Source organism: Bombus vosnesenskii, unplaced genomic scaffold (genome assembly GCF_011952255.1).
Source record: "Bombus vosnesenskii isolate JDL3184/JDL3185 unplaced genomic scaffold, Bvos_JDL3184-5_v1.1 scf7180000013273, whole genome shotgun sequence".
Lineage (NCBI taxonomy): Eukaryota > Metazoa > Arthropoda > Insecta > Hymenoptera > Apidae > Bombus > Bombus vosnesenskii.
In genome coordinates this window covers 4994927-5019584 of record NW_022882931.1, presented here as the reverse complement: position 1 = coordinate 5019584, position 24658 = coordinate 4994927, and the positions used below count along the sequence as shown (strand labels likewise).

General features: G+C 32.9%; 1 protein-coding gene across 1 annotated transcript in view; it reads left to right on the top strand.

Moving 5' to 3' along the window:
- The first annotated feature begins 3415 nt into the window (after positions 1 to 3415).
- LOC117231798 overlaps positions 3416 to 24658 on the top strand; it is a 174302-nt gene continuing 153059 nt past the window's right edge. The window contains exon 1 of the mRNA XM_033490588.1: positions 3416 to 7263. Within this exon, the coding sequence (XP_033346479.1) occupies positions 3444 to 7263 (3820 nt within the window). The 5' untranslated portion in view covers positions 3416 to 3443. The remainder of the gene's footprint in view (positions 7264 to 24658) is intronic.

Here is a 24658-nt window from a genome sequence, read left to right as displayed (position 1 = left end):
TTTCCATTTTTTAAATAATTTTTGTAATCTTCTTTGAAATATGAACATTAGCGAGAAGTAAGTGAAATTATTATTCAACCTAACATTTTTAATTTTAATCTTAAAAAAAATAGGCAGATGTCTGATAATCTTGGACGATAAATATACATGAATATCGCAGAATAATCATGCTGCATTATCTGGTTACTGTTGAAAGTAGATTAACAAAGGAACTCAGAAATATTATGTTTCGAATATTTATTGCTTTTTTTTTTATGGTAACACTGTCGTTCACAATAAGAATTGTCTGCTTCTGTCCCCAGAGACGCGTACACTTTTTTTTATCTGAATATGTGATGGAAAATTTCTTTCGTATTCCCATTCGAGAGATTCAATTATTTTAATGCAATGTTTAGGTTTACAAAAAATGTAAGAAATGGGTTATTTAATGTTTCTTGATGAACGCATTGTTTTCGACACCCAGTTCAGTATGTCAAGCTTTCAAGCAATATCTTTCTTTTTTGATAATATTTGGTAGCTGTATTATACTTTTCTTGCTCCTTTCAATGAACCAATCTAAAGTATAAAAAATCTATAGTTAATAGTAATCTAGTTAATAGTAATCTGTTGTTCAAATTGTTAAGAAGAATTTAATTCATTAAGATTCAGTGTTGTCTTAACGTAACATTTTATATGCAACTTTCTTTTAGTTAATTTAAATTATTGAATTATATTTCCTAATATTGTGGCTATGAAAAAGAATACCTTTCTCCTCTATTTCTTTTCTCATTCAGATCCTGGAGTTTTACAGAGTTTGAAGAAAATGCAGTTCTTTGGAAGAAAATAAATCTTATTCTAAATCGTAGAAGTTGCGCTATATAGTGTATTTTTAACATTATGATTATAAAAGAATTTCAAAAATTTGCTTAATATTTCTTCCTCCGCCGTTCCTTTTCTCATCCAAATTCCACAACTTTATGGAGTTTGAAATAGTTTATAAAATTCTTAAGAATATACAATCTTTTTCCAACTACAGAAATTTCTTTTGGTATTTCTGACTTATGTAATAATATTCTATAACTATGATATTACTGAGTTACGTAATTAACATCTTTCACCAATATAACATTTAGCCAACTCTCACACATTCATGCATAATGACTTAAGAAACACTATTCGCCGCTTAATGGATTAAACCACTTTCCAACCAAGTCACATCAAACCACAAGAAACTTTAATTAACGTAGAAAGTATCTTCTTGAAAGAATCGAGTTAATCAGCTCTTGGGAGTAAATTATATCACGTCACGTTTATCTTCCAATAACCGAGCAACGAGAGGTATTCGGTTCTTCTGATACTTTTTCATTCTCACGAAATCTTTTGATTCTATCAATTTATCCAGTAACAGACTTCCGACGTGCCTATTCCCAAAAGCGAACCGAAATGAGCTTCATTCCGTAGGATTCAATCCTATCAATCGTGCAATCCCTTTCGTCGATAAAGATACTGGTGAAACCTTCCAATACCAATCGTTCCAATGGGCATTTAGTTACGAACGCATTAAGCCAGGATGCGTGTTTGGAAGTTCCAGTCACGATTTGTGTTCAAGACGACGGTCGTCGCGACGAGAAGGAAAAAAACTATCTTTGTTAGATAGGATTCCCGTGAATTAAGTAGAAGCATATCCTGGAAAATAGTTTGATCAGGTTCGTGGAATTTATTTGATGTTATTGAGAGGACTATGCTATGAGAACCAGGCGATGAGAGAAATGAGAACCGAGAAATGGACGATGAAATTGCGAAAGGAATGACTATTGTTAAATTAATGTAAGAGTTGCTTGAATTGCAATAATCTATCCTATACTACCCTGCAATAATCTATAATCCTATACTATGATAGTAAAATATGATAGTAAAATATAGAAAGGATAATTTTATGAAACAGTAGTTTGGGGATTATTGCACGGCATTGAAACGATAATGTGTCGTTTCGAGAGATTGTGTTTCGAAAGTTGCTTTGGGAACTAGTATTAATCGTACGTACATCAAGTTGACAATGTTGTTATGTCCTAATCCTATCCAAAATATTACACAATGAATTTGGTTCACAAACTGTCTATGAAGTCTTTGCTATAACTTTGCTAAACAAATTAAATATCAATCAGTATAAATGCGTTTATCCCCTCCATCCGCCAAAAAAAGGAAAATAAAACCATAAAAATACAAAATGGTCTTTGGAGTTGTGCCAATCAATCAAAGCTGCATATAGCTAGATATAACGTAACACTCGCAGATGCAAGAAATCTAATGGCAATATTCCAAACCTAACTGGCCAATGGTTAGGGTTTAGTATCCGTCCCAACAATGCGGATTTAATGGCAAGAGTCCTAGTAATGCGGCTACATTCCGAAATTTCGAAAATGATCAATATTTGCTCGAATATTCAGCTCGATGATACGTCGTGATTAATAACTTCGATAACGATCGTAATAGCAGATAGTTAATTAAAAATTCCACGAAAGTAGATTTGCATCTATTACATGATTTCGATGGTTTGACGATGGTTCTCTCGTGATCTTGATTATATAACTTCCATTGACCTATTATAATCTATTAGTAGAACTGAGTGTCAATGATTTCGGCAATGGCTTATGACCTTTATTATTTATTATATATTATTCATTATTACAATACAGATATTCATGGAAATCTATATTTTCGTCAACGTAACTCAAGAAGTAAAACTTAATTTTATGACGCGTTTCAAAATAATATTATGTCCTTTTCGTTTGATATCTAAATCGAATGCGTGAATGAAATTCTTTTAGTGGTGGTTTCAAAAAATAGCTATCCATTCTAAAGGATATATTGTAGTTCAAAAATGTATAAATTATTAACTTAATTATTCTTTTCGAAAAACAATAATCGTATCTAGATTTAACAGGAACTTGTTCCATCCATTAAATTTCGAAATGAATGTCGTACTATGAATATTGTATACGTTATGTACATTCTTCAAATTTGTGCGACTTTCTCATAAATACTCGAATATCCGCAGTTTAATTCTTGAAAATGGAATTCAGAAATTGAAACGAAGGAGCTCGTATTCTTCCTAATCTTTATTCATTAATACTAGAACTGAAATAATGAAATCAAACAAACTTTATTCTTTTCAATTTGCAATCGTTAATAGTAAACTTCGAAGACTAAAATCAAAATAAGTTTATTCTCGTCAATCTTTAATTATCATTAATAATACAATTTAAAGACAGAACTGAAGAAAGTTTTATTCTTTTCAATCTCCACTTCCATTTCTTTGAATAAACTAATTTTTCTACCGGACTAAACCTATATAGTTCAAATTGCGTCTACGTTAAGTTAACAAATAATCCATAATATATCCAAACTTACTATGCTTACGTTTGCTTTCAGGACCAGGATATGTTCGTCACGGAAGGCAGGTGATGCGGCGGAACAACGGTTGGTTGGCCGTCCTGGCCGTTTCACTATTGCTGTCGATTCTACGTAACAGCTTAGCGGGTGAACGTTATCCGCTCGATTATGGTAACGCCAAGCTGCCGGTTAACCACAGCAAAACCACTTACGGAACTTACAACTCCAACAAACCATCTTTAGATTCGCGGAAATACTTAAATCCTTCATCAGTTCCAATTTCATCAAAATCATCGACCTCGACAACACCACTACAATCTCATTTGCACATCAATAAGAAAAATACTATCTTGTCGAAAGGCGAGACGAAAGCAATAACACGGCGAGCTACGAAGCTCAGCGATATAAATCTGCCTGGTGAAAACTTCAATAACTATTGGTCGATCCATGACGATCTTCGCCAATCCAAACTCGTCGATCCCAACGAACGATCTCGTAACGTTCGAGCAAGCGAGTCTAGTGAACAAGTTGCCGAAGGATCGAACAGTCTCAGCTTGGAAATTCCCGAACAACCGCGTTTATCCTCCTGGATACCTCGCGGCGCGATAAAGAACATATCCAGGCGGATCAACCGCGTGAGACTGCCTGAATCGTCTAAGACGCGAGAACATAAAACGACGACGGAGGCGATTCGAAGAGGAAGTGTGCTGCTGGACAAAGGATATCCGTATTACGATCACGTCAGGGCGATTTCGCACGATGACGACTCGTTGACGACTTCCGAAGGGCAGATCAAAGGCGTTAAAAAACGAAAACGTTCAATGGGAGATTCTCATCAAAGAAAAACATCTGATAAAGCGAATGCCTTGCAAATTATACCAAATATTAGTCTAGGGGAGACTTTCAAGGATTCAAAGAGCCAAGATGAGAGACAGAAAGTCATTAAGAAACGATTTTTAACTGGCTACTCTGTGTTCTCCGTTTCTCTCAATAGAAAGTTAAATGGGAATTTGAAAGTGAATAAATTGATTATTGCAAGAAAATCGAAAGGTAGACGCGAGAATGGTAAGAAGAGATTTAGACGATCGGTCCGGTATGTGAAAAAGAAACCGAGTCGAAACATAAATCTCGGGCCGCGGTATGCCCCACGTGATTCCAGGCTTTCGAATAGCGATCCACGAAATGACATATTCAAGACAGGACGCGGTAACCATCATTCTTCGAGAGCTGAGGGTTTCCGGCACCATTCAGCGTCTCATAAATCAATGGCTGCGCGCCGTCACGCGGAGAATACACGCGAATTTAATGGAATCTCGCCGAAACAGAGATCAACGATAGGACACGACGACCTAGGAGACAAAGGCACCTATTCTTCTTCGATTCGAGAGAAGAGGAATTTCGTTTTAGCCGGTGATACTACCGATTCATTGCCTGAAGACGAAACTTTGGAGAATGGAACTTTCCATGGAACAATGAAGAGTTCTTTGGAGAATGAGATAAACAACCACGAGGGAAATATCGTGGAAGAATTGAAGTATGATTTGGTTCAAGATAATTTCACAGAAAATTTGATCGATCAAAGGAAACACAAGTTAGAAGAATTGGATGGAAATAATACAAAAGTACACGCAGTTACTTCAAAGTTGAGGAGTGAATCACATTCGAAAAGACATAATTTCAGTATAGATTCAATTAACAGAACAAAATTGGAAGAATCCAGTGCATCGAGTGGGAATTATTCAAATTTAGTAGCGAATATTTTAACATCGAGTAACGAATCCAGTTTAAGGGGCGATGATGTAAATCCGGTTTCAGTTAACAGAACAAAATTAGAAGAATCAAATGTTGAAATTTATTCACACCTAGATTTAATTAACCAAGCAACATTAGAAGACGCAAATACATCAAAAGGTAATTATTCACGCTTAATGACAAGTATCTTCACATTAACCAATAAGTCTGATTCAATAAACCACGATACAAATCCAGATTCAATAAACAAATTATTGGTAAAATCGTATATTCCAAATAGAAATTATTCAAAAACGGATACATTAAAGGCAAGCAATGAATATTCTTCCACAATCCAAGACACAAGTGTAAACTCGATTGACAAAATAGAATTGAAGAAATCGCTAAATAACCAAAAATTTGCATCAACAGCACCTACCACAATTAATTCGCGATTAAACACGGACACTCGAAATTCAAACAACGAATCTGTGTTAATGAGTCCGAATACGAACAACGATCTAATTGATGGAATGGAATTAGACGCGTCGTGGGCGGAGATTGACGAGAACCAGGAAGGCGCTATTCAGACAGGCGAGGAAGAAAGGTCTACGCTAAGTAGCGTGACAAAGGAGTCTGAGAACGTATTCGTGAATTCACCACGCGGCTCGGTTACGGCTCAAAGGAATTCCACGCATCTAAGGCACGATATGAACAGTCTAGCCGAAGGAAGCTTTGTCTTCAAGAGCAATGGCCTCTTCCAGGTTACCGGAAGGAACGCTAACGATCCATTCAGTAACTCGTCAACGATGCAACACGGAAGAAAAATAGCCGAGAATTTCAACGTAAATACACTGCCTGATCAATTACTTGTAAATAATGAGAAACAAACTGAGTCGAAGCTGTCTTTGATACCATTTCAACTACCAAATGTGTCTAAAATCGTTACTTTTAAGGAAGAAGAAAACACCAGTAGTAGAAGCAATGATAAAGTGGTCTCAAAAAGTAGTAAAATCAATGATAAAGCGGTCTCTGTATCAGACAGCCAGGAATCGAGATCAATCGGGCACGACAAAAGAAAAAGTAACCAACGACGGCTTAATGGTTCCCTAATCGTTCTCGGAAAAGACAAATCTGTTGGCTCGAGACCTATAGAGCTGCTGGATCAAAATACCCCGACGAACATCGACGAAATTAAGGCTAATGAACCGACCATAAGATCTTCCTTGAAAAATGACAAAGGAGCCGACGAGTTGGCTGATGAAACTACGAAAGACGTTAATCCTGTCGAAAGGAGCAAAAAGACCGTGGACAATCCTAAAGATCGAGTGTCAGAAGATTCTACCACCTTGAGCACAATTCTGATCAACGATCGTTTTTCAAAAGAACGAAAGTCCAGATCGTCGAAAATTGGAACCTCCACGAAGCTTAGACGTGATTTTACTATGGAGGTCGAGGGCACGGTAGTTAGCGAAACTTCCACGTCGATACTGAATAAACATGGGGTTGGTCAAAACAACGTTCCGACCCTAAACATTGATCCCATGCTGTCAGAAGCTGGTAACGATACAACTGCCGCTTCGCAAGTTACGTTGAACGATTCATTGAAATTTGTCTCAAGGAATTCGTCCATCGTACTGACCTTAATGGATCAAACTACAAAGGATTATTTTCTTGCTACAAACAACGTAATGCTTTCATCGACTGAAGTCGATCAAATGCAAATGGACATCGAAACGTCGACTATTTCGTTAAGTAACGACGAGGATCAGTTATTGAGTTTCGATACGATCGTCACGTCATTGGAACCAAATGACGAAGACTTTCGTGTGACGATGGAAGATGTGCCTTTACGTAATATGGATAATTCCTCGCACAAATTGCAATCGGAGGAACCTCCGTGGCCAGTTAAACACAGCGCTGTGGTAGAAGGTGATTTAGTGTTGGGTGGTTTGATGATGGTGCACGAGAGAGAGGACTACTACACTTGCGGTCCAGTGATGCCACAGGGTGGTGTCCAAGCACTCGAGGCTATGTTGTATACCTTAGACACACTCAACGATCGTGAAATCGTGCCCGGTGTCAAGATTGGTGCACATATTCTCGACGATTGCGACAAGGATACATATGGCTTGGAAATGGCTGTAGATTTCATCAAAGGTACGTACATGCACGTGTTTATTTGTTTACTGATTGAGGACTGCTGATTAATTTATACTCGGTACCATTAGTAATTAATAGCGTGATTGACGGATGGAGCTTATTAGAGATTCGAAGTGTTTATTCGGTTCGATTGATTACATCAACGTCATCGACCCATTAGGCGAGTGTCGTTTATAGATACAATTCCATTAGGAGATATTGGTTAAATTATCTGTATGTAAAGTGCATTGAAAGTGCATTGAAATAGATTCTTTATAGAAATTTCTAAAACATGTTCGATCAATAAATTCTTCATGAAACGTTATTAGGTGAATTAGATAATAGAAAAAGAAATTTTTAAGTAAACACACCCTTCATTTGTAGGTAGATAAAAATTTGTGTAACAATCGATAGAGAGCAGATCAATTATATATAAAAATGTCGAAATATTTCGAAAGATAGATTCGACTAATTTCGTATCATGGAATTTCTAAGGCTCGGGAAAATTTTTTGGAAAAAGTGTATTAATAATTTTAATTATAAATACGGAATTATATGTAACTTTGATAATCTTCGTAATCACCAAGAGAATTATTACATTAAACTACGAGTTTGGATATTGGTTCTATTTGAATAGGAAAAAAAATATTATTTTTTAGATATGCAGCTGAAACATTATTCAGAACTTGTCTGCTTCTGAGCGACCCTGAAAATGTTATCTCGTCGAGTAATGAATAGAAGTGCTTACAAATTACTTCTCGAGAAACTTTTCCCATATCTTTAGCAATACTTCGCAAGAGAGCGTTAAAAGGGAGAAACATCGTATGGCAAATTCGTCTTTCGGGTTCAACTTTCCATGAGAAACAAGAGAAGAAGCTTGCATTCCATTTAATTTCATTCACTTCGCAAATACGAAAAGTTCCGTCGAAATTGGTAGTAGAAAATCTGACGAAGGACTACCAACAATTGAATAAAATCACCGTTTAATCTAAATTTTATTGAGTGCCATTGGAAACCACACGGGAAAAATATGACAAGTTCTAACTTTCATGTCACTTAATGGCTAAAGAAAACTATGAAACAGTATAAAAAAGGAATAATCTGCTAGATTCTTTTATTTCTATAAGAAATAATTCTTTCGAAAATTATTAACAAATTCACAGTATGCTGTAAAGAACGAATAATATTAGTTTGGTTAATTACTCTGTGCAACTAATGTTATCAACATTTTTTTAATGTTTGTGAAGCGGACAAAGACACAAATTTAATCCCAAAATCAAATGCAAAAATAGCTTTAAGGTGGAACTGGTTGTTAACATACTGAATTTTAAAATGTGACATTACGATTTTCAGCTTTGGTCTTCAATTGCTTTCTGATGTCGAAAACAAGAAAAAAATGCAAATATGCAAATGCAGGTTACACGTAATACATTGTATTCAAAATTACGTAACATTGTTACTTTGGAATCCATTGTTTCGGAAATGATAAATAACAATGGCCATGAACCGGAAGGATGAAGTTTTAAATAAATATCAAAGTCAATATGAACAATCTTGTGGTATTGAAAGAGGGATAAAAAGCAATTAAAACAAGCTGCCTATTCTTTCTTCAAATAATATAACCAATCTCAATTGATCTTTCGATGTCAGCAGTATTTCCCAATATTTTCCATCAAATGTGACTATACCCATGGTACGGTAGCATTTGGTATGAGAATGGAAAAAAGATGTAAGATTTTCAAATTTAATTAATTCCTAAGCATTTATAAAATAAACAAAGTATTGCTAAGATAAATTAGTAGTTCTATAATAACATAGAATTATAATATATACAGGCATATCTTCTATTTACTATGAAAATATTACACTCCGTAAGTCTTTTACAAAATGATCGATTCTCATGTGAATTATTTTCATAAATTGTAGAAAATGTTATCGGATCTTCATAACCATTAAAATAATAATAGAAAATCTAAAAAAACTGAACGGAGTTTCTATGCTTTGGTTCTGAGATTGAAAACAGCTTTTTATTCTAAACATTCTATTCTATTTTCTGTTTTATTTAATTAATTTCTAATATAACAATAAAATAAAATAAATAGATAAGATAAAAAGATTTAGAAATTTTTAACGCATTAAAAATATATAATCCATTCCTCTAAATTTCAATTTACCTCCGTTTCAACTTAATTTCATTCGTCATGAGGAATGGAAGATCTCTCTGTTGTATTATAAGAATAAAACATGAGAGCTTGCTTTTGTTTAAAACGAAACGAAAATTACAATTGTCATTTATGTTCTCCTACAAAACTTTTCGAATGGACAAGTCTCGGCCCATCGTTACCTCATAGTTTAAAGTCTTCGTGCGAAGTCGGGTTTGTTTTTGGAGGAAGATACTTTACAAAACTTGAACATATCTCCCTAGCGGAAAAAGTTGGCGCCTAACGCGAATAGTAACTCAAAGAAATAACGAGCTACCCTGGACGCGACATTTTGTATGGAAAATTTCGTCTCTTAACGAACTATTTCCCGAGGCAACAGTGAAATTTCAGCAACTTTCTCCTAACTTCTCCCTTTTTCTCTCCCGTGTTCTATGCTAATTTATTATATCCCGTGGAATGTCTGGATCGTGTTTACTATATAAATCAAGCAAAAGAAAGCTTTGTTGAGTCAAAAATAAACGAACGAACGAACAGACATTGCAAAAGATGCTTTGTTATATCTTTTTAATTTTTTTTTATTACTATATTCTTTGGTCGGATGTAGTGGATTTAGCAAGTGAAATTATCAGGTTGGTTTTTTTTTAAGTAAATATGACGACGATTTCAAAGCTTCGTTCCACCGTTCATTGGAATATACTCCGGACCCAGATATTTTGTCAATGCCAAGGTCTTAATTTACCGTTTGTACGCATCGATCGATGCCGCGAAGCGGTTTGATAGATTCCACGAGCGTTTCACGCTTCCTACGTGTGAATGCAAACCACGACGGCGATGCGGCAATTGTAAAACTGCATTGCTGGAAACAGTGTAACAGAGATAACGATTGCACCACCGATGTATCGATATTAAATAAAAATCACCGGGCATGTTGCAGCAGTTTTGGAGAAAATGGGATCTTCGAGAGGCAAAAGTCTTTAGTCTATAATCCCTAGAAGTTTTATAGCGAGTCTTTGGAAGTTAAATCCTGTGTTCCTGCTGCATCCTTATGAAATATACATATGTATTACTGTGTACTATTATGTGCTACTATATACTATTTTATTTTTTTATTTTTTATTTTTATTTTATTATGTAGTTATGTACCATTCTGTGAATTTAGGAGAATTTTTACATTAAACATATAGAAATGTTGCATTAATTTTTTAAATTTTCGTTTATTTTCTTTTGCTTTAGCTATTTCACTTTATTATAAAATTTCAATTTATTATGTCTTATTTAAAATCTTCCACTTCGATAATTTTTGCAGCCGTGTAACGTGGATTAAAATTCTATGGAAATATTTATAATATAGATAAATTAAAAGGTTGTTGGATATTCAGTCGCATTTTCCAAATAAGATAAGATACGACATTCGTACGTAATTCCACAGGCGATTAAAACAATTAGGGACGTGCAAAATTTTAATTAACGTGCACAATAATCCTACAATCCGGTATGCTAAACTTTCAACTCAACATCCTCTAAAAATATTGTTCGAAAATCTTTTGTATACGATAACAAGCGAAAACATTAGCGAAGATATTTTTCCCTTTATGGATTTAACCACTTAGGTACAATGTGCCACTATAGTGGCTTTCGCGAATGTCATTACGACGTGCCACTATAGTGACTCATTCTACTACTCATTCGCTCACCATTTGAATTAAATAATCTTTTTCATTTGTCTTGCTTCACACTTTGATAAAATATACAGACAGAATAAATAGTCTTTGTTATTGATACGCCAGTATCAAATATCAATTGTTGTTTTCCGTTAAAATAAATATACCATAATTAGATGCTCTTTTTAACATGACGATCTGCATCCCTATAATTTTTTACAATCTTCAACCTCAAAATGTCGCTTCATAATAGAAAACGAAGAGCAAATAAAATGTTTTACTATATTCTTTAAACGCATTCTTTGATATGTGATTTCTTAATATACTATTGCCAGAAAACGATTGATTTGGAAAGTTTCGCTTTGGAAAATTGTAGCGAAATAAAAGATTTCAATTATTCGTAATTCTACGAAAAAGATTAAAATATTCTACAATGTTGTTTTAATCAGTTTTTTACTATTGTGTTTTCACAATATATGCGATATTGCTTCGTCTACACGTTATTACCGAACAAAAGGTAATACAGTAAACGTAGCGAATAACATGAAGCGAATATAACCTATACAGGTAGAAAACATGAATTAGATGGTGCTATTAAGTACTACTCAAAAGGCAGAGTATGCTAATTAAGGGATGGGAGACGTAAAAGAACTTTTTACCTGCTTGTGATGCACTGTTATGTAGCTCTTTGACGTAATAAATAATAAGTACTCTTGCGTTTGTAGTACATGGATGTGTCGCAAGGTGGCCTATAAGATATTTGTTTTCTCTCTAGTTGTCGCAAAAGCAGTACGTTGCTATATAAACAGCAAACAAAGCGTAACTATCGTACTTCCTTCGGAAGTAACACATACCTTTGCATACACATACTGAAATGTTGTGAGGTACACCCGGGTGAATAGGTGGTGCGCCAGTGAATCTCTTGCAATTGTTATCTTTTGTACTTTCTTGTAAATCAGGTGTTAAATAAATACAAAAATTTTTTTATTTTATCATCTCTACGTGTAATGAAAGTTTCTACATATTTATTTCGGCGATTAGGATCCACAATTCTCAACATGTAAAATGCATTCAGCGTAATAAGAATTTAATATGATAAACAGTTAATGTTAATGTTTTATTTGAGACGAGGATGTAATGTTAATGTTTTATTTGTAAAAGAGGAAGTCACATACATCGAACCCCGGCGACTTATATCGGGGTTCCACGCACTCGTACTGTAGAAATATCGGCCCCAGTAAGCATATCGGCATAGCAAACTACGCGTAATACGTTGGACAACTTGATAATAACTTGAAGCCCCGAGTTTTAGATCACCAAATTTATTCTGCGGTGATTGAACGTCCGAAATACGAAAGATTCTAATAAACGATTTCCGTTCCCGGGAAAATTCAAAATGTCAAAAGTTCACCCTTAGACTATAAACGTTCTTACGATACTCTAACTATAACTCTAACTCCGACTTTCGTGTCCGATGCATTTTTCAGTGGGCAACACTTGTTAGAAAAATCCCAAAAAATTCGTATAATATCTTCAAATGTTTTGGATTAAGGTTATCATAAATCTTTTATCAAATAATTTTTTTAGGCAGGGGGCTGAGAAGGTTTTCTACCTGCTCCCTTGCGAGCAACTCGACTCGGTCAAAATAACTTAGACATGAAATACCCACCTCTACGGTTCAAGGGTTAAATTTTCTTCATCTCTTACGTTCTTGTACACTCTTTTCCCTGAACAATACAACAGCAGATTATTACATCGCGACGGATGGCACAGGCGAAAGAATAATCTACTGCACTAACGAAAATACACAAAAGTAGTTGAACATTTTCATGGAATTTTAGATAAATTTTTCACACTTTTCATAAATGTATTAATATGTGTCATACGAAGCATGAAATTTCATTAGCATTCTAATAAGACTCAAAACTTCCAAATGTTTTATATAACACATGTAACATATACCTAAATGCTTTCTATGAAAAATACAAGTACCTTTACGAGGTACCGTAATGATGGATAAGAGACATATAGGAACTTTTTTGTGGTGTACCATTATATAGCTCTTTAATAGACGAAGTGCATGAAATAAATAGAAAATTGAACGAATAGCATGTGAAATTAATGATGATGAAATTAAAAACACGAAAGACACGATAGACTATTAAGTCTCCTTCAATTTGCCGCTACTACAGAATTTTACTTTGAAGATTATTAACATAGATTCAGAATTATTATCATGTTTTAATGCATTCTACATAGATTACCTGGAAATATTCATAATGGAGCTTTCAATTTTTAAACATGATCATGGAACTTATTGTAATCTCGAAGCTTAATCCTTCTGTGCTCAATGCTATATATTAAACATTGTAAAGTCGTAAGTTATTAACACAAATACAGTAACAAGTTATTGATTGCATGTACGATAAATTTATTTGTATCTGATAAAACCGATTGCAATTTTAGTATGTCGTGTCTTGTTTCATCATTAATTAACAATTAATAAATAAAATTTTGATCATAACTTAATCAAAATTAAATTCTCAAAAAATTAACTGGTTCTATAAAAATGTTTAATAGTCATCGAATTTCTAACGTTTTTTACATTTTAGATTAATTTTCGAAGGAAATACAGCGCTACAAGCACCTAATATTGCGGAGGTTTTAAACGATAAGCTCTTTAGAATTCAATTTTCTTGAGGGCGATATAGCGGAGGTATCGCTGTGTCAGTTTACTACGAGACAGTTTGCATTCGTGATGGATATGCATTATATCACGACATCGTTCGCTGTTACGGAATTGAGTAATTAGGATCCTCTATTTCTCGAAGCAATCATGATCCCTATTCGAAACGTAGACTATTGTTCAATATCACATATCTCCACGCTGAAAGAGGAATAAATTGAAATTACTAAATTAAATCCTTCTTTACTGATTATTTGCAAAGGAAATAGTAAGAGAATTATTCAAAGGAATTGCTTTCCTTTCGTTCACAATTTATAATAAAGGTATGTGAGTATTAAGCAAGAACTGTCCTCTGCGGTCTATAAAAATTTATGTGTTCTCAAAAGGACACGGAATCGAATAAATGGAACACATGTAGAGTTAAAATATATTGCCGATGTAATCTGAATTTCATAAGGAAGATCGTCCAGAATTCAAGGGATATTTTCTTGGTATCCTCAAAAAGAAGTTCTCTCTATTTAAGTTTTCGCGTATAAAAGGACAGAAACCCAGTGATAAGAAATGACAAATAAGAAAGAATTAGTTTTTAGAACTTATTAGAAAAATTAAAGAGAATATACTATATAAATAGGCATTTTCGGTCTAATTGTTATTTCCATCATTTAAAAAATTTTCGAAGTTCCAAGAAAGTATGAAACAGTCATTGTTTCAATTTTATGCTAAAATTTTTCTTGAAACACAGAAAGTTTTAAAGAAAGTTCACTGCGACTGTAATTGGATCCAATTTAAAAATTTGATGACAAAATATCAAAAAAAGCCACAGAGACATTTTTCCTAATTTATTAAATTGCACATTTTAATGAAACTAACAAGGATCCTTTCCACTTAATCCTTATTAGACTAAACATCTGAAACAATCCAATTTCTTAGAGCAAATTGTCAGCCGTGTACAAAGACAGCAGTTTGCGATTGTCACGATCCTAACGAAACGAATAAATTGAAATAAGCGAAACAATTTTCTGTCAATTCGACTTTGATGCAAGTTACGAATTTTAAAGCTTAATGTTCTCAAGGAACACAACGTAATCCTTGACAAAAGCGAATTTACTTTGGACGTTACAATTATTCATGTATTTCTAAGGGATCATGACGTAGGGGCGAATCGACAAGCATTGTATATAATCGAGCAATCGATGATTTCGATACGACATGAATACGAAGATAGGGAACAAGACGTGCAAATAGTATCTCGAGAGCAGTCTCGATATTTCTCGATAGCAGAAGCTATTTTGCAAAGAGAGAAAAAGGCAAACCGATATCTTTTTCGACGATTTATGAAAACGCAAATATTGATGTAAAGTTTGAAAAGTATATTTAATCCACGGATATCAGGATGAATACCGTTTACTCTTAGCATCTTATTCATTTGTGGTCCAAATCTGATAAAAAAGGTTATAGTTTACTTCTGTTTTTATGATTTATAGAATCTACTGTGTAAAATGTAACGTTTATGTTTGCAATTTCCTTAGAAACCAAAAATTTAATTTCTTATGAATCAAAACATTTTTCATCCATATGCCAGATAAGCCATTCAGGAGTCATGTTGATTAACTCCATAAATTGAAAATTATATTATAGAAAATTGGTGATACGACAAACACTGTTTTTTATATCTTCCCTAAAATTCTCCATTTGTGTCATGTTTTTGTGCTAAATGGATTTATGTCAGTAAGTAATTTATTTCTTGAAAATTAAACATTAAAAACGTGTACTTATTTGAAGAAATGAAGAAAGAAACGAAAACTAGAGTATTTTTTGCTCTATGACCGCTCCGAGTTTATGGCTTTTGGGAAGTTCATATGTCGAAAACTAAATTCAATTAAATTTCTTAAATTTCTATTCGTTATTATTTTAATTTTAAAGTTAGTATTTAAAAAGATAATTATTTGTTAATAAGAAATTCGTGAGATTAAAATCCTAAAAAGAACTATATTTCATACAACTATATTTATGTGGCATCGGCAAGCAAATTTCCTTTCTCATTCTGCGATTTTATTCTCCATGACAATCAGTTTTCAAATTCTAAAATCTGATGTGGAAAATAGAAATGTTCCGATAAAGATCGTGTCGATACAGAGCTTCCGAAGAGATTTCTACAATATCCTGATAACTCAAATATCGTCTGTCGGTAAAGTCGTCGCATACTGCAAACTCGAGTCGATAAGCTTTCGCTTCAACTCGCGTGGTCTTTTATCACAGATGAACAAGCTTTTTCATGTCACATGCGATGTTATCGACTTAGTTTAAGTAAGAATACAATATTAGCAGTGGTTGGAATTATTGTAAAATTAAATTTCCACATATTATGAATGAGGTGTAGAAGAGGATACTAATAATCACAAACGTTATATGTATACGTAGAATACTAGTTCATTTTTATTATAATTGGAAATGAAATAATTGAATCGAATCAATCATTAAAATTGATTGGAAAATGCTTGACCAAAATGCAATTCCAAGTAAAATCTACTACATTAAAAAAAGTTGTCGAATATAATGGAAATTATTAGAAAGAATGAAATCGTAGAACCAAAGAAAATTCCAAAATTTTCCGGCAAATTTGATACATTACAATTTTAAGAATCAATGGCACTTCTGCTGGTAGTCGAATAAACTTTCTAATTAAATAAAAATCCAATCACGAATGCAGCCAATTAGCTCTATTACTTGCTACACAATTTATAATCTACGTGGTCTCATCGCTTAAAGGTTGCTGCGAATGGATACTCTTTCTAAGAACGTCTCATCGAAATCTAATAATACTTATTTTTAAAGAAATTTTTCTTTTGATGTCTCCAGCCCAGATCAGTCGAATCTAATTGACAACTTAAATTATATTATTTGAGTAATATGTAAGAGTCATATTAAAAGTTGTTAGTTATTGCACTAAGTTGGTTAGGCGTGCGCTACTATGCACAAGTGTGGTAGAATTCGTGAGAATTGAACTTGTATTTGAGCTTAAATAATAATATTTTAACATTTAATCATTTGTGTCTCAAATTCTTCTCTATACTTCCTCTTCTTTGGTCATTTCGTTCATTCTCGTTTTCTATTTCCTTTCTCTGTATTTATGGTTCCATATATCATTATATATCAGTGTTCTTATTTTCTAAATTTGATTTTTATTGTATTTTATTTTCAATACATGCTTTCTACATTCTATAATCTACAGTAAATAATAATAGTAGTGTAAGAATAACAACACCGTTTACTCCGTGGAAGTGCAACATCTGAGAAATATCGTTTCTTACTACTTGTGCTCAATTGACCATTCAATCCCAAACATTTAACATCACGACGAAGTGATGGTCGATGTAATGTACCTTACATTTTTATATGTTCGAATCCCTGGTTACATTTTCTGACGCAATCTCGTTGGTATTCAAGACAGTAACAGGTTTTATTTTAATACTTTTACGAGCAGCACTTAAAACATGTGTATGTGGATATTCGCCTATACCGACGCGAAAGTGTTGTTATTCCACTCTCGTTTATGCTCTTTATTCTTTCTTTTCTAACATTCCTTTGTTAACGCAAAACGTGTACACAGGAAACATACATTACTTCGCGCTATAAATATTTAAAAGTTACTTTTATTTGGCTACCAAGAATATACATAAACTATAGAACGAAACATGAAAAATGAGGAAGACATTTTTATAGAATACGTGTTTTTCGGTGAATAAAAAGGAACTTTTATGTCACGGCACGTAATAAATACTAGTCGAAGAATAGCATACACGCAATGGAGAAAGTAAGAAAGTACTATTAAGCACAGGTCATGAAGCACGTTATCCTTCTTTTCCATTTTTTAGAAAGACTGTATGAAGGAAGTGTGTATTATTTCGATTTTTGAAATGTCCATCATTAACGCTTGTCTTGTTAACACTCTGTTCTTGAAATCTTATTTTATTTATAAGAAAAGAAGTTCTAGAAGTTAAGAAATAATGTATATACTTTTTCGAATACGTAATTTAGATTCATTAGAAGACCTATGCAAATAAATTATGCATGTGATCAAATAAATTTAACTGCAATGCAGTGATAAATTATTAAACTGGGGATTAAAAAATATACATGAGTATATATATTCCGACTGATATAACTAAACTGTGAATTTTTGTGCGTTTCAAGAATTTTGAAGTGCAGAGTTGCGCAGAATGAATATAATATGAAAAAATATATAAAATATCCAGAGTACAGTATTTTTTGTAATAAAATACTTGGTAGGTTAAACACGTTTCCATTAAGGTTCTGCATTTTTAATCATATTTTCAAAAATATGGATTTGCATAACATCTGCAATCTACATATAACGTTACAGCGAATTGATAAAAACTAGCAAATAAGATATATCATTAAAGTTTGAATATTCATCTTATTGAAAAGCTGATGAGGATTGAAACATACCTATATTGAATAATGATGATTGAAAAATCCGAATAACAATTAACCACATATTTCCCACGAACCTAATGAAATTTCCATCCAGTGTGAATTATACAGAAGCAGGGATTGAAGCTAATAACGACATGGAGATAAAATCACGGAAGATTTGTGTAATAGAAGCTTCGCTGCTGAATGTTACAATGCAACTTTCTGACCTAGTTCCCAAGTTCTACCAATGTGTTAAAAATATTTGAAAATCCCTAATTTTCCTCATGTTACTCTTACCTATGTTCTGATGAATATTAATGAGCGTGTTCAAAAGCAAAACAATACGCTGCATTTTCTAATTACGTGTAGAATTACAACGTAGCAACTGTTTCACTGTGGTAATGCAATTATGCGAGTACTTCTCGAGGTGAAGTTAATTAGCATTAACAGAATAGATAATAATCGATGTTTCGAACATTCCACTAATTACTATTTCCTAAGATAATTTTGCGTAAAAGGAATGTTTCCTACTCAACGAATTATTTCATTCTCTATACAAAAGATATAATACGCAGTAAACTCTGAATATAACATGTAATAAACACTTAGCAACTCGATAGATAATATCAATATTTCATAAATTTATAAATTTATTACTATTTAGATATATTCTTAGGTATACGTCGGTATATTTACTGCTATTTCGCTGGTTCTACAAGAAAAAAATGTTTTCTTATCCACGAAATATTTTGTTATTTCATTATTCAATAAATATTACATACACAATAAACCTTGGAAGTAAAGTGCAGTAACCAATTAACAATTTCATCGACGTTACTGCTATTATTTCAACAAACAATTATATATGTATATGCGTTTAGGTATCATTTCGGGTGATAAAAGGTACTCGCAACGACTAATCGTTGAATAACTAATTTCCTAATTGTTTGTATAAATTGGAAACATAAGGTTTGTTTCAGTAACACGTGAAGATATACGCGAATAAATTAACTACAATTCGCCTTATTTCCCCGCCAATATCCAATCGATATCGGAAAACACGAACTCTTGATTACGAGCTTTCTTTTTACTACGCTTACATACGAATGTTGTTATTATTCGCGTGTAAACGAGGATGATCTTAAATACGGATTAATTTCCACCGAGAAACACGAATTCTCGGACTGAGGTTACACACAAATACGCAAAGATAACGCTCGTGCGAGGAATGAATGCAGTTATTTGTTACGAGTGTTTCTAGATGAGCAATCTGTGCCACCTAACACAGTTATTGCTAAAGATGCATGTATTGTATCTTTTTTAAATTTATTTCACAATTTTCTTTCTTCCAATTTACCTGGTTAAAAACTTTGTAGTCCTTTATAATCGAATAAATCATTAGTGAAATTGTTATTTCTCTACGATCGATGTTTTTTCGAACTGTTCATCAGTTTTATTATTTATGGCATCGTTAATGCTTGCATTATCAAGTTTGAATGTTCAATATATCGACCGAGGAAGCGAAAATGATATTTATTCTGATCCTGATTCCATTTTAAGTGCATGAAATGATCAAACCAAATAGAAAATAATGGTGAAATCGAAGTGAAGTTCGTAGAAAATCTGTTAGAAGAATAATAACCGGTTTGTTTAAATTTTCTATGTTTAGAACAAATGGTGTGAATTCTGTTTTATATTATAGAAATGACAAGAATTAAAAAGAAACAATAAGAAATTGTGAAATTTCTGGTTTGTCCGTGTAGAAGCAAAATATTTCTGCATTTCTGTTACGAGCGTTTTTCTCTTTTTCCATTCGCGTTGCTTAAAAGCACGCCACTAACATTTCGCAACTAATAAATTATTGGTAGGTGTTCTTTCAAATGTTTTCTCTTGTGCAGCTATTTTAAGAATGTACTTTGCAGCACGGATCGCGTCGCGTAAAAGCAGGGGTCGATCTCGTTTGTGGAACAAACGTTTGAAAAAATTCAAGCTTCGAATTAAATGAGCTTTCGTAATGAAAATAATTACGCGATTGAAAGCACAAAATAAATTTTGAATCTGATATCCTAAAGTCAAACCTGGAAATTGAAACTAAATCTACGAAAATTATTATTGAAAATGAATCAATGAAAAGATGGTTAATAAATGTTACTCTCAATTAGGATATAAAATTTAAAGTTCTTCAACTAGTCAGGAGCTCGCTAAATTTATTAAGATAAAGTACCACCTTTCACGTTATCATTTTATCCTATAAAATTGTATAAAAAATATTTTTTCGAGAAGTCTTCAATTTTTGCATTTATAATGAAGTATTAAATTTATAAAATCCCACGCGATATGAGGTGACATTATAGTACAAGATAACAAGTGCACTTTAAAGGGTTAAAGAAGGAAATACGTCAGCGTTATCGAGTTTTTGAAGGATCCCAATTTTACCCCCTATAACGTAATAACGTAACTTTTCTTCTTTAGATGAAATATATCATTCTAGAATATAATTTTAACAACTTTGAAAATACAATTCAATAATCAATAAGTGCACCTTTATTTATAAATTATTTTTCGTGTACTCGTAGTAGGTAGAATAATCCATGCGCAGTCAGAGCATCGACTAGTAGCTTAAGTGTTCTTGTATTTTATACTACTATTTTTATAAATATGGTAGGTTAGACTGCAGTAATTTATATACCAAGCTTTATTTAAGAATTATTTTTGACGCGACGTCACGGTAAGTAGAATAATCGGCTCATAGTCAGACATACTGAAAATGCCAATTTATACTTTTTTGCACTCTATATATGGAAGAGATATTGCTCAGAATAAGAAAGATTTTTCTCCTTTACCTGTATGATGATTTAACCATCGAAATGGAAACAAAATTTTCATATAACACATCAAAGATGCAGGCTATCATTCTAACGTCAATCGAACGTTAATTAAGATCAAATAAAAAGATGTCAAAGAATGAGGAATAGAAGAGTATATTGCATAAGAACATTTTCGTTCATGCCTATTAGCACGTGAATGGTGCTTGAAATATTCCATAAACGGGCTACTAGAGAATCCGTCTCTCGTCAAACGATCCTTCGTTGAGTCGTCGACACTTGACCCATAGCAGAGAGCCAGTCATGCAAAAAAAAAAAAAAATAAAAACGGTCGTATACTTTGTATTTACGAACACGATAGGGGCGGAGACAAAATTATGAATTTAGTTGATTTTTACAGCAAACCGAAAAATAAGCAACGAAACTTTTTATATCTGTAAGCCAGAAGAAGGAGGGTGAAATATCAGAAATACTTGGATAAAAGTAACACGAAGCAAAGCCTGGGAGACAAATGGAGGAGCTTAAACAAATATTAGCAAATACGGTATTTGCCGTCAACACGGGGATTGACACTCGTTGAACAAAACAAAATTCGTATCGCTGCAAAATAGTAGATTGTTCGGTTATAAAACATACGGGAGGACCAAGCTCCATCGGATGATAAAAAAATCGTTAAATGGATAAAATAAAAAAAAACAGAAATTCTAATTGAAAATAAATAAAACAAATAAGTTAAAAAAGTAATATTTTTCGTCGTCTATATTCGCGAGAGAAACATTTAACGATGTTTCCTATAAATCGAAATTTTCCAGCTTTAAACCGGTTATATATTTTGCCAGTGTGCACGGTTTCAATTCGATAGAGGTTTAATTGAATTTTTCGTTTCCGTATATTGCGTAAAAACGTGAGTATGCGCGCAGAATATTGAGCATATACAGAGTGTATTTAGGCTAATCAATAGTCAAACTATATCAATACATTGCATGGTTATAATTAAGTAAAAAAATTGTACAGTGATAAATTATTTAAAAATTTATGAAAAAGATCATATAAGACTCCCAATATCGTCTCCAATGTCAGTGTCCTTGACTTTTATGTGCGGATAACTTCAAAAAATAAAAATACATCAAACAAGTATTGACACATCTGATGAATTAATACAAATAGTTGACTGCTTCGTTGAGACGAAGCAAAATCAAAATAGCTTCACGAGGTGGTAAGTTCAATTTCTCATTAGATAGAAATAGCAAACATATTGTAACGATAGATTAATGTCTATTGGTGATATCGTATATATAGCTATTGCTCATTTTCGGATTCGTTTCAAATTTTTCCAACATATATAGTTGTTTCTCGTTATAGTGCTAATAAAATTTCAAAACGTTTTATACAATACATAGAGTACATAAAAAATATCTAGAAATGTCCGAATATGTTCATGAATCATTGTATATAACACTTTTTCTTAATTTAACCCATAGAATATACTGAAAATATTTGGTTGTTAAATCCTACGACACTCTATATATCGATGTATTTTATTTCAACATATTATTGGTCGAACGATTGGAGAATTGCACGATCAATGGTCTCTCGATATAAGAATATTTAAACGCAACCGTGGTTTATGTAGAGGAAACATCAAACACAAGCGTACTCCTTTTGTGCCAATGAAATCGACTATATACGCGTCGGTTATTGAATAAAATCTCAGACGTGTTTCGCTAAACTCGTTTTATTGGATCCAACCGAAAGAGGAGGGAGAAGGAAGAAAAAAAAAAGGAATAATCACTGCGGCTAAAATTTTTACACTCTCGTGACGCGTTTCTCGCGAGTTTAATTAAATCTGAAATCATTCCTCTTCGCTTATTGATTTTCGATATTTAAAAAGGTATAGATTTGTTAATCGACGAAGGCTATTAGAATATAACTCTTTATTCACTGATCAACACAATTTCCTATCGAAAATTTATCAAAATATTATCATCGTGCTTTATATAAATTAATATTAGTTTTTACACAAATACAATCATGGGATTAAAAATAGAATAAATTATGCACAATATAGAGGACAATTCGACATGAAAATGGGCAGTTTAGTTAAATATTTTAAAGCAATTTTACGAATTAAATGCTTGAAAATTTCCTTTGGCAGATTAAAATATGAAAATAATTCGATATATTTAAGCAGTTAGAAAAATTTAACATTTTACAACTAATTCTGCTTTTAAAATATATCTTTGATATATTTAGCATCTAGAAAAAGAAGCAACTTTTTACAATTGCATTACAAGATACAAGTGTATCTGTACGTGTCTCCAATACATTTAACATCTAGAAAATGAATAATATTTTACAGCTGCTACTTCATCTTTTACAGTTATCAGTAATTCTCTTAACCACATTGCTACATGCAAATCCCTCTAAATATCGATTATTATTATTTATTAAATAAGCGCATGTATGTGTTTTTCATAACATAAAATTATTTCTCTTCCTGTATGTGATTATCATATCAATTAAATAAAATATTTAAATACTCCATATTGCATCGCATAAAATGATTAAATGTTACATAAATAATCTCAAAGATTCTTCAATTACAATATTACAACTTCAACGTGATATATTAATATCATATTGTAAAAGAAAAACGAAAATATTTCGCCATATCAACAGATATATTTTCCAGTAAACTAAATTATCATGCAACGAGACCAGGATAACTCTAAACGAAAAGATATAAACATTGCATCAAAATTGATTTAACTCTAATTCGGGATTCCAAACCTTACAAACTTCAGAGGAGAACAAATTATAATTGTTGTAACAAGGCATGGACTTAATATCATTTTTATACTATTATATTAACATAAAGAAATGTTTATCATTGGAAGGAATGAAAAATTTAGTACGGAAATTATGTAAAATGTCATTCTTTTATGAAAGAGTACACAACACGTTCTGGCTGTAGGTTCAGAGTTCATCTTAAATTGTTCATCTTAATTTGTAACGAAATAACTTTCTCGTAAAAAGAACCCTAGGAATCCACAAGTATTCAACGAAATAACACGTTAAAACGAATTCTCAACACTGGAAGATCGAACCGTCGATAGTCTGGAAATTCGCCTCACCTATGGTAATTATAGATAAGAAAGAACACGCTCTATTGAACCGGATCGTTGATTATACCTTGAACATCGGCCAAACACGTTACCAAGCGAAACTTTCGATAACTCATATCGATCTGCGTGAACTTTTTCCTTTTCTATGAGAAGCTTCACAGGTGGAGATATTTGATTTACAAGTCTTTTACAAACGGACACGGAATATCTAAAAGCAAAAGAGGGTGGGGACAGATTAAGGGAGAGAAGGGCGAAAGGGTGTAATTACTCGCGAGTTTGTGGCCCGTTTGTGAAAAAAATAACCCTGTAGACTTTTCTTATCGTGTAAATATACCGGTCTTTGGCTGTTGTAAAAGATAATATTCACTTACAGTATCAGGGGATAAGAAGCGAACGCTCTTCTTAATAAACTCGCAGGCAACGTGTTCTGGGACGACCTCAGGATACGCGCCTTGTTCTTTACACCCATCCCTTGCGAAACCCTCTCCAGTCATTAAAAGACCGGCTAACTTTCTTC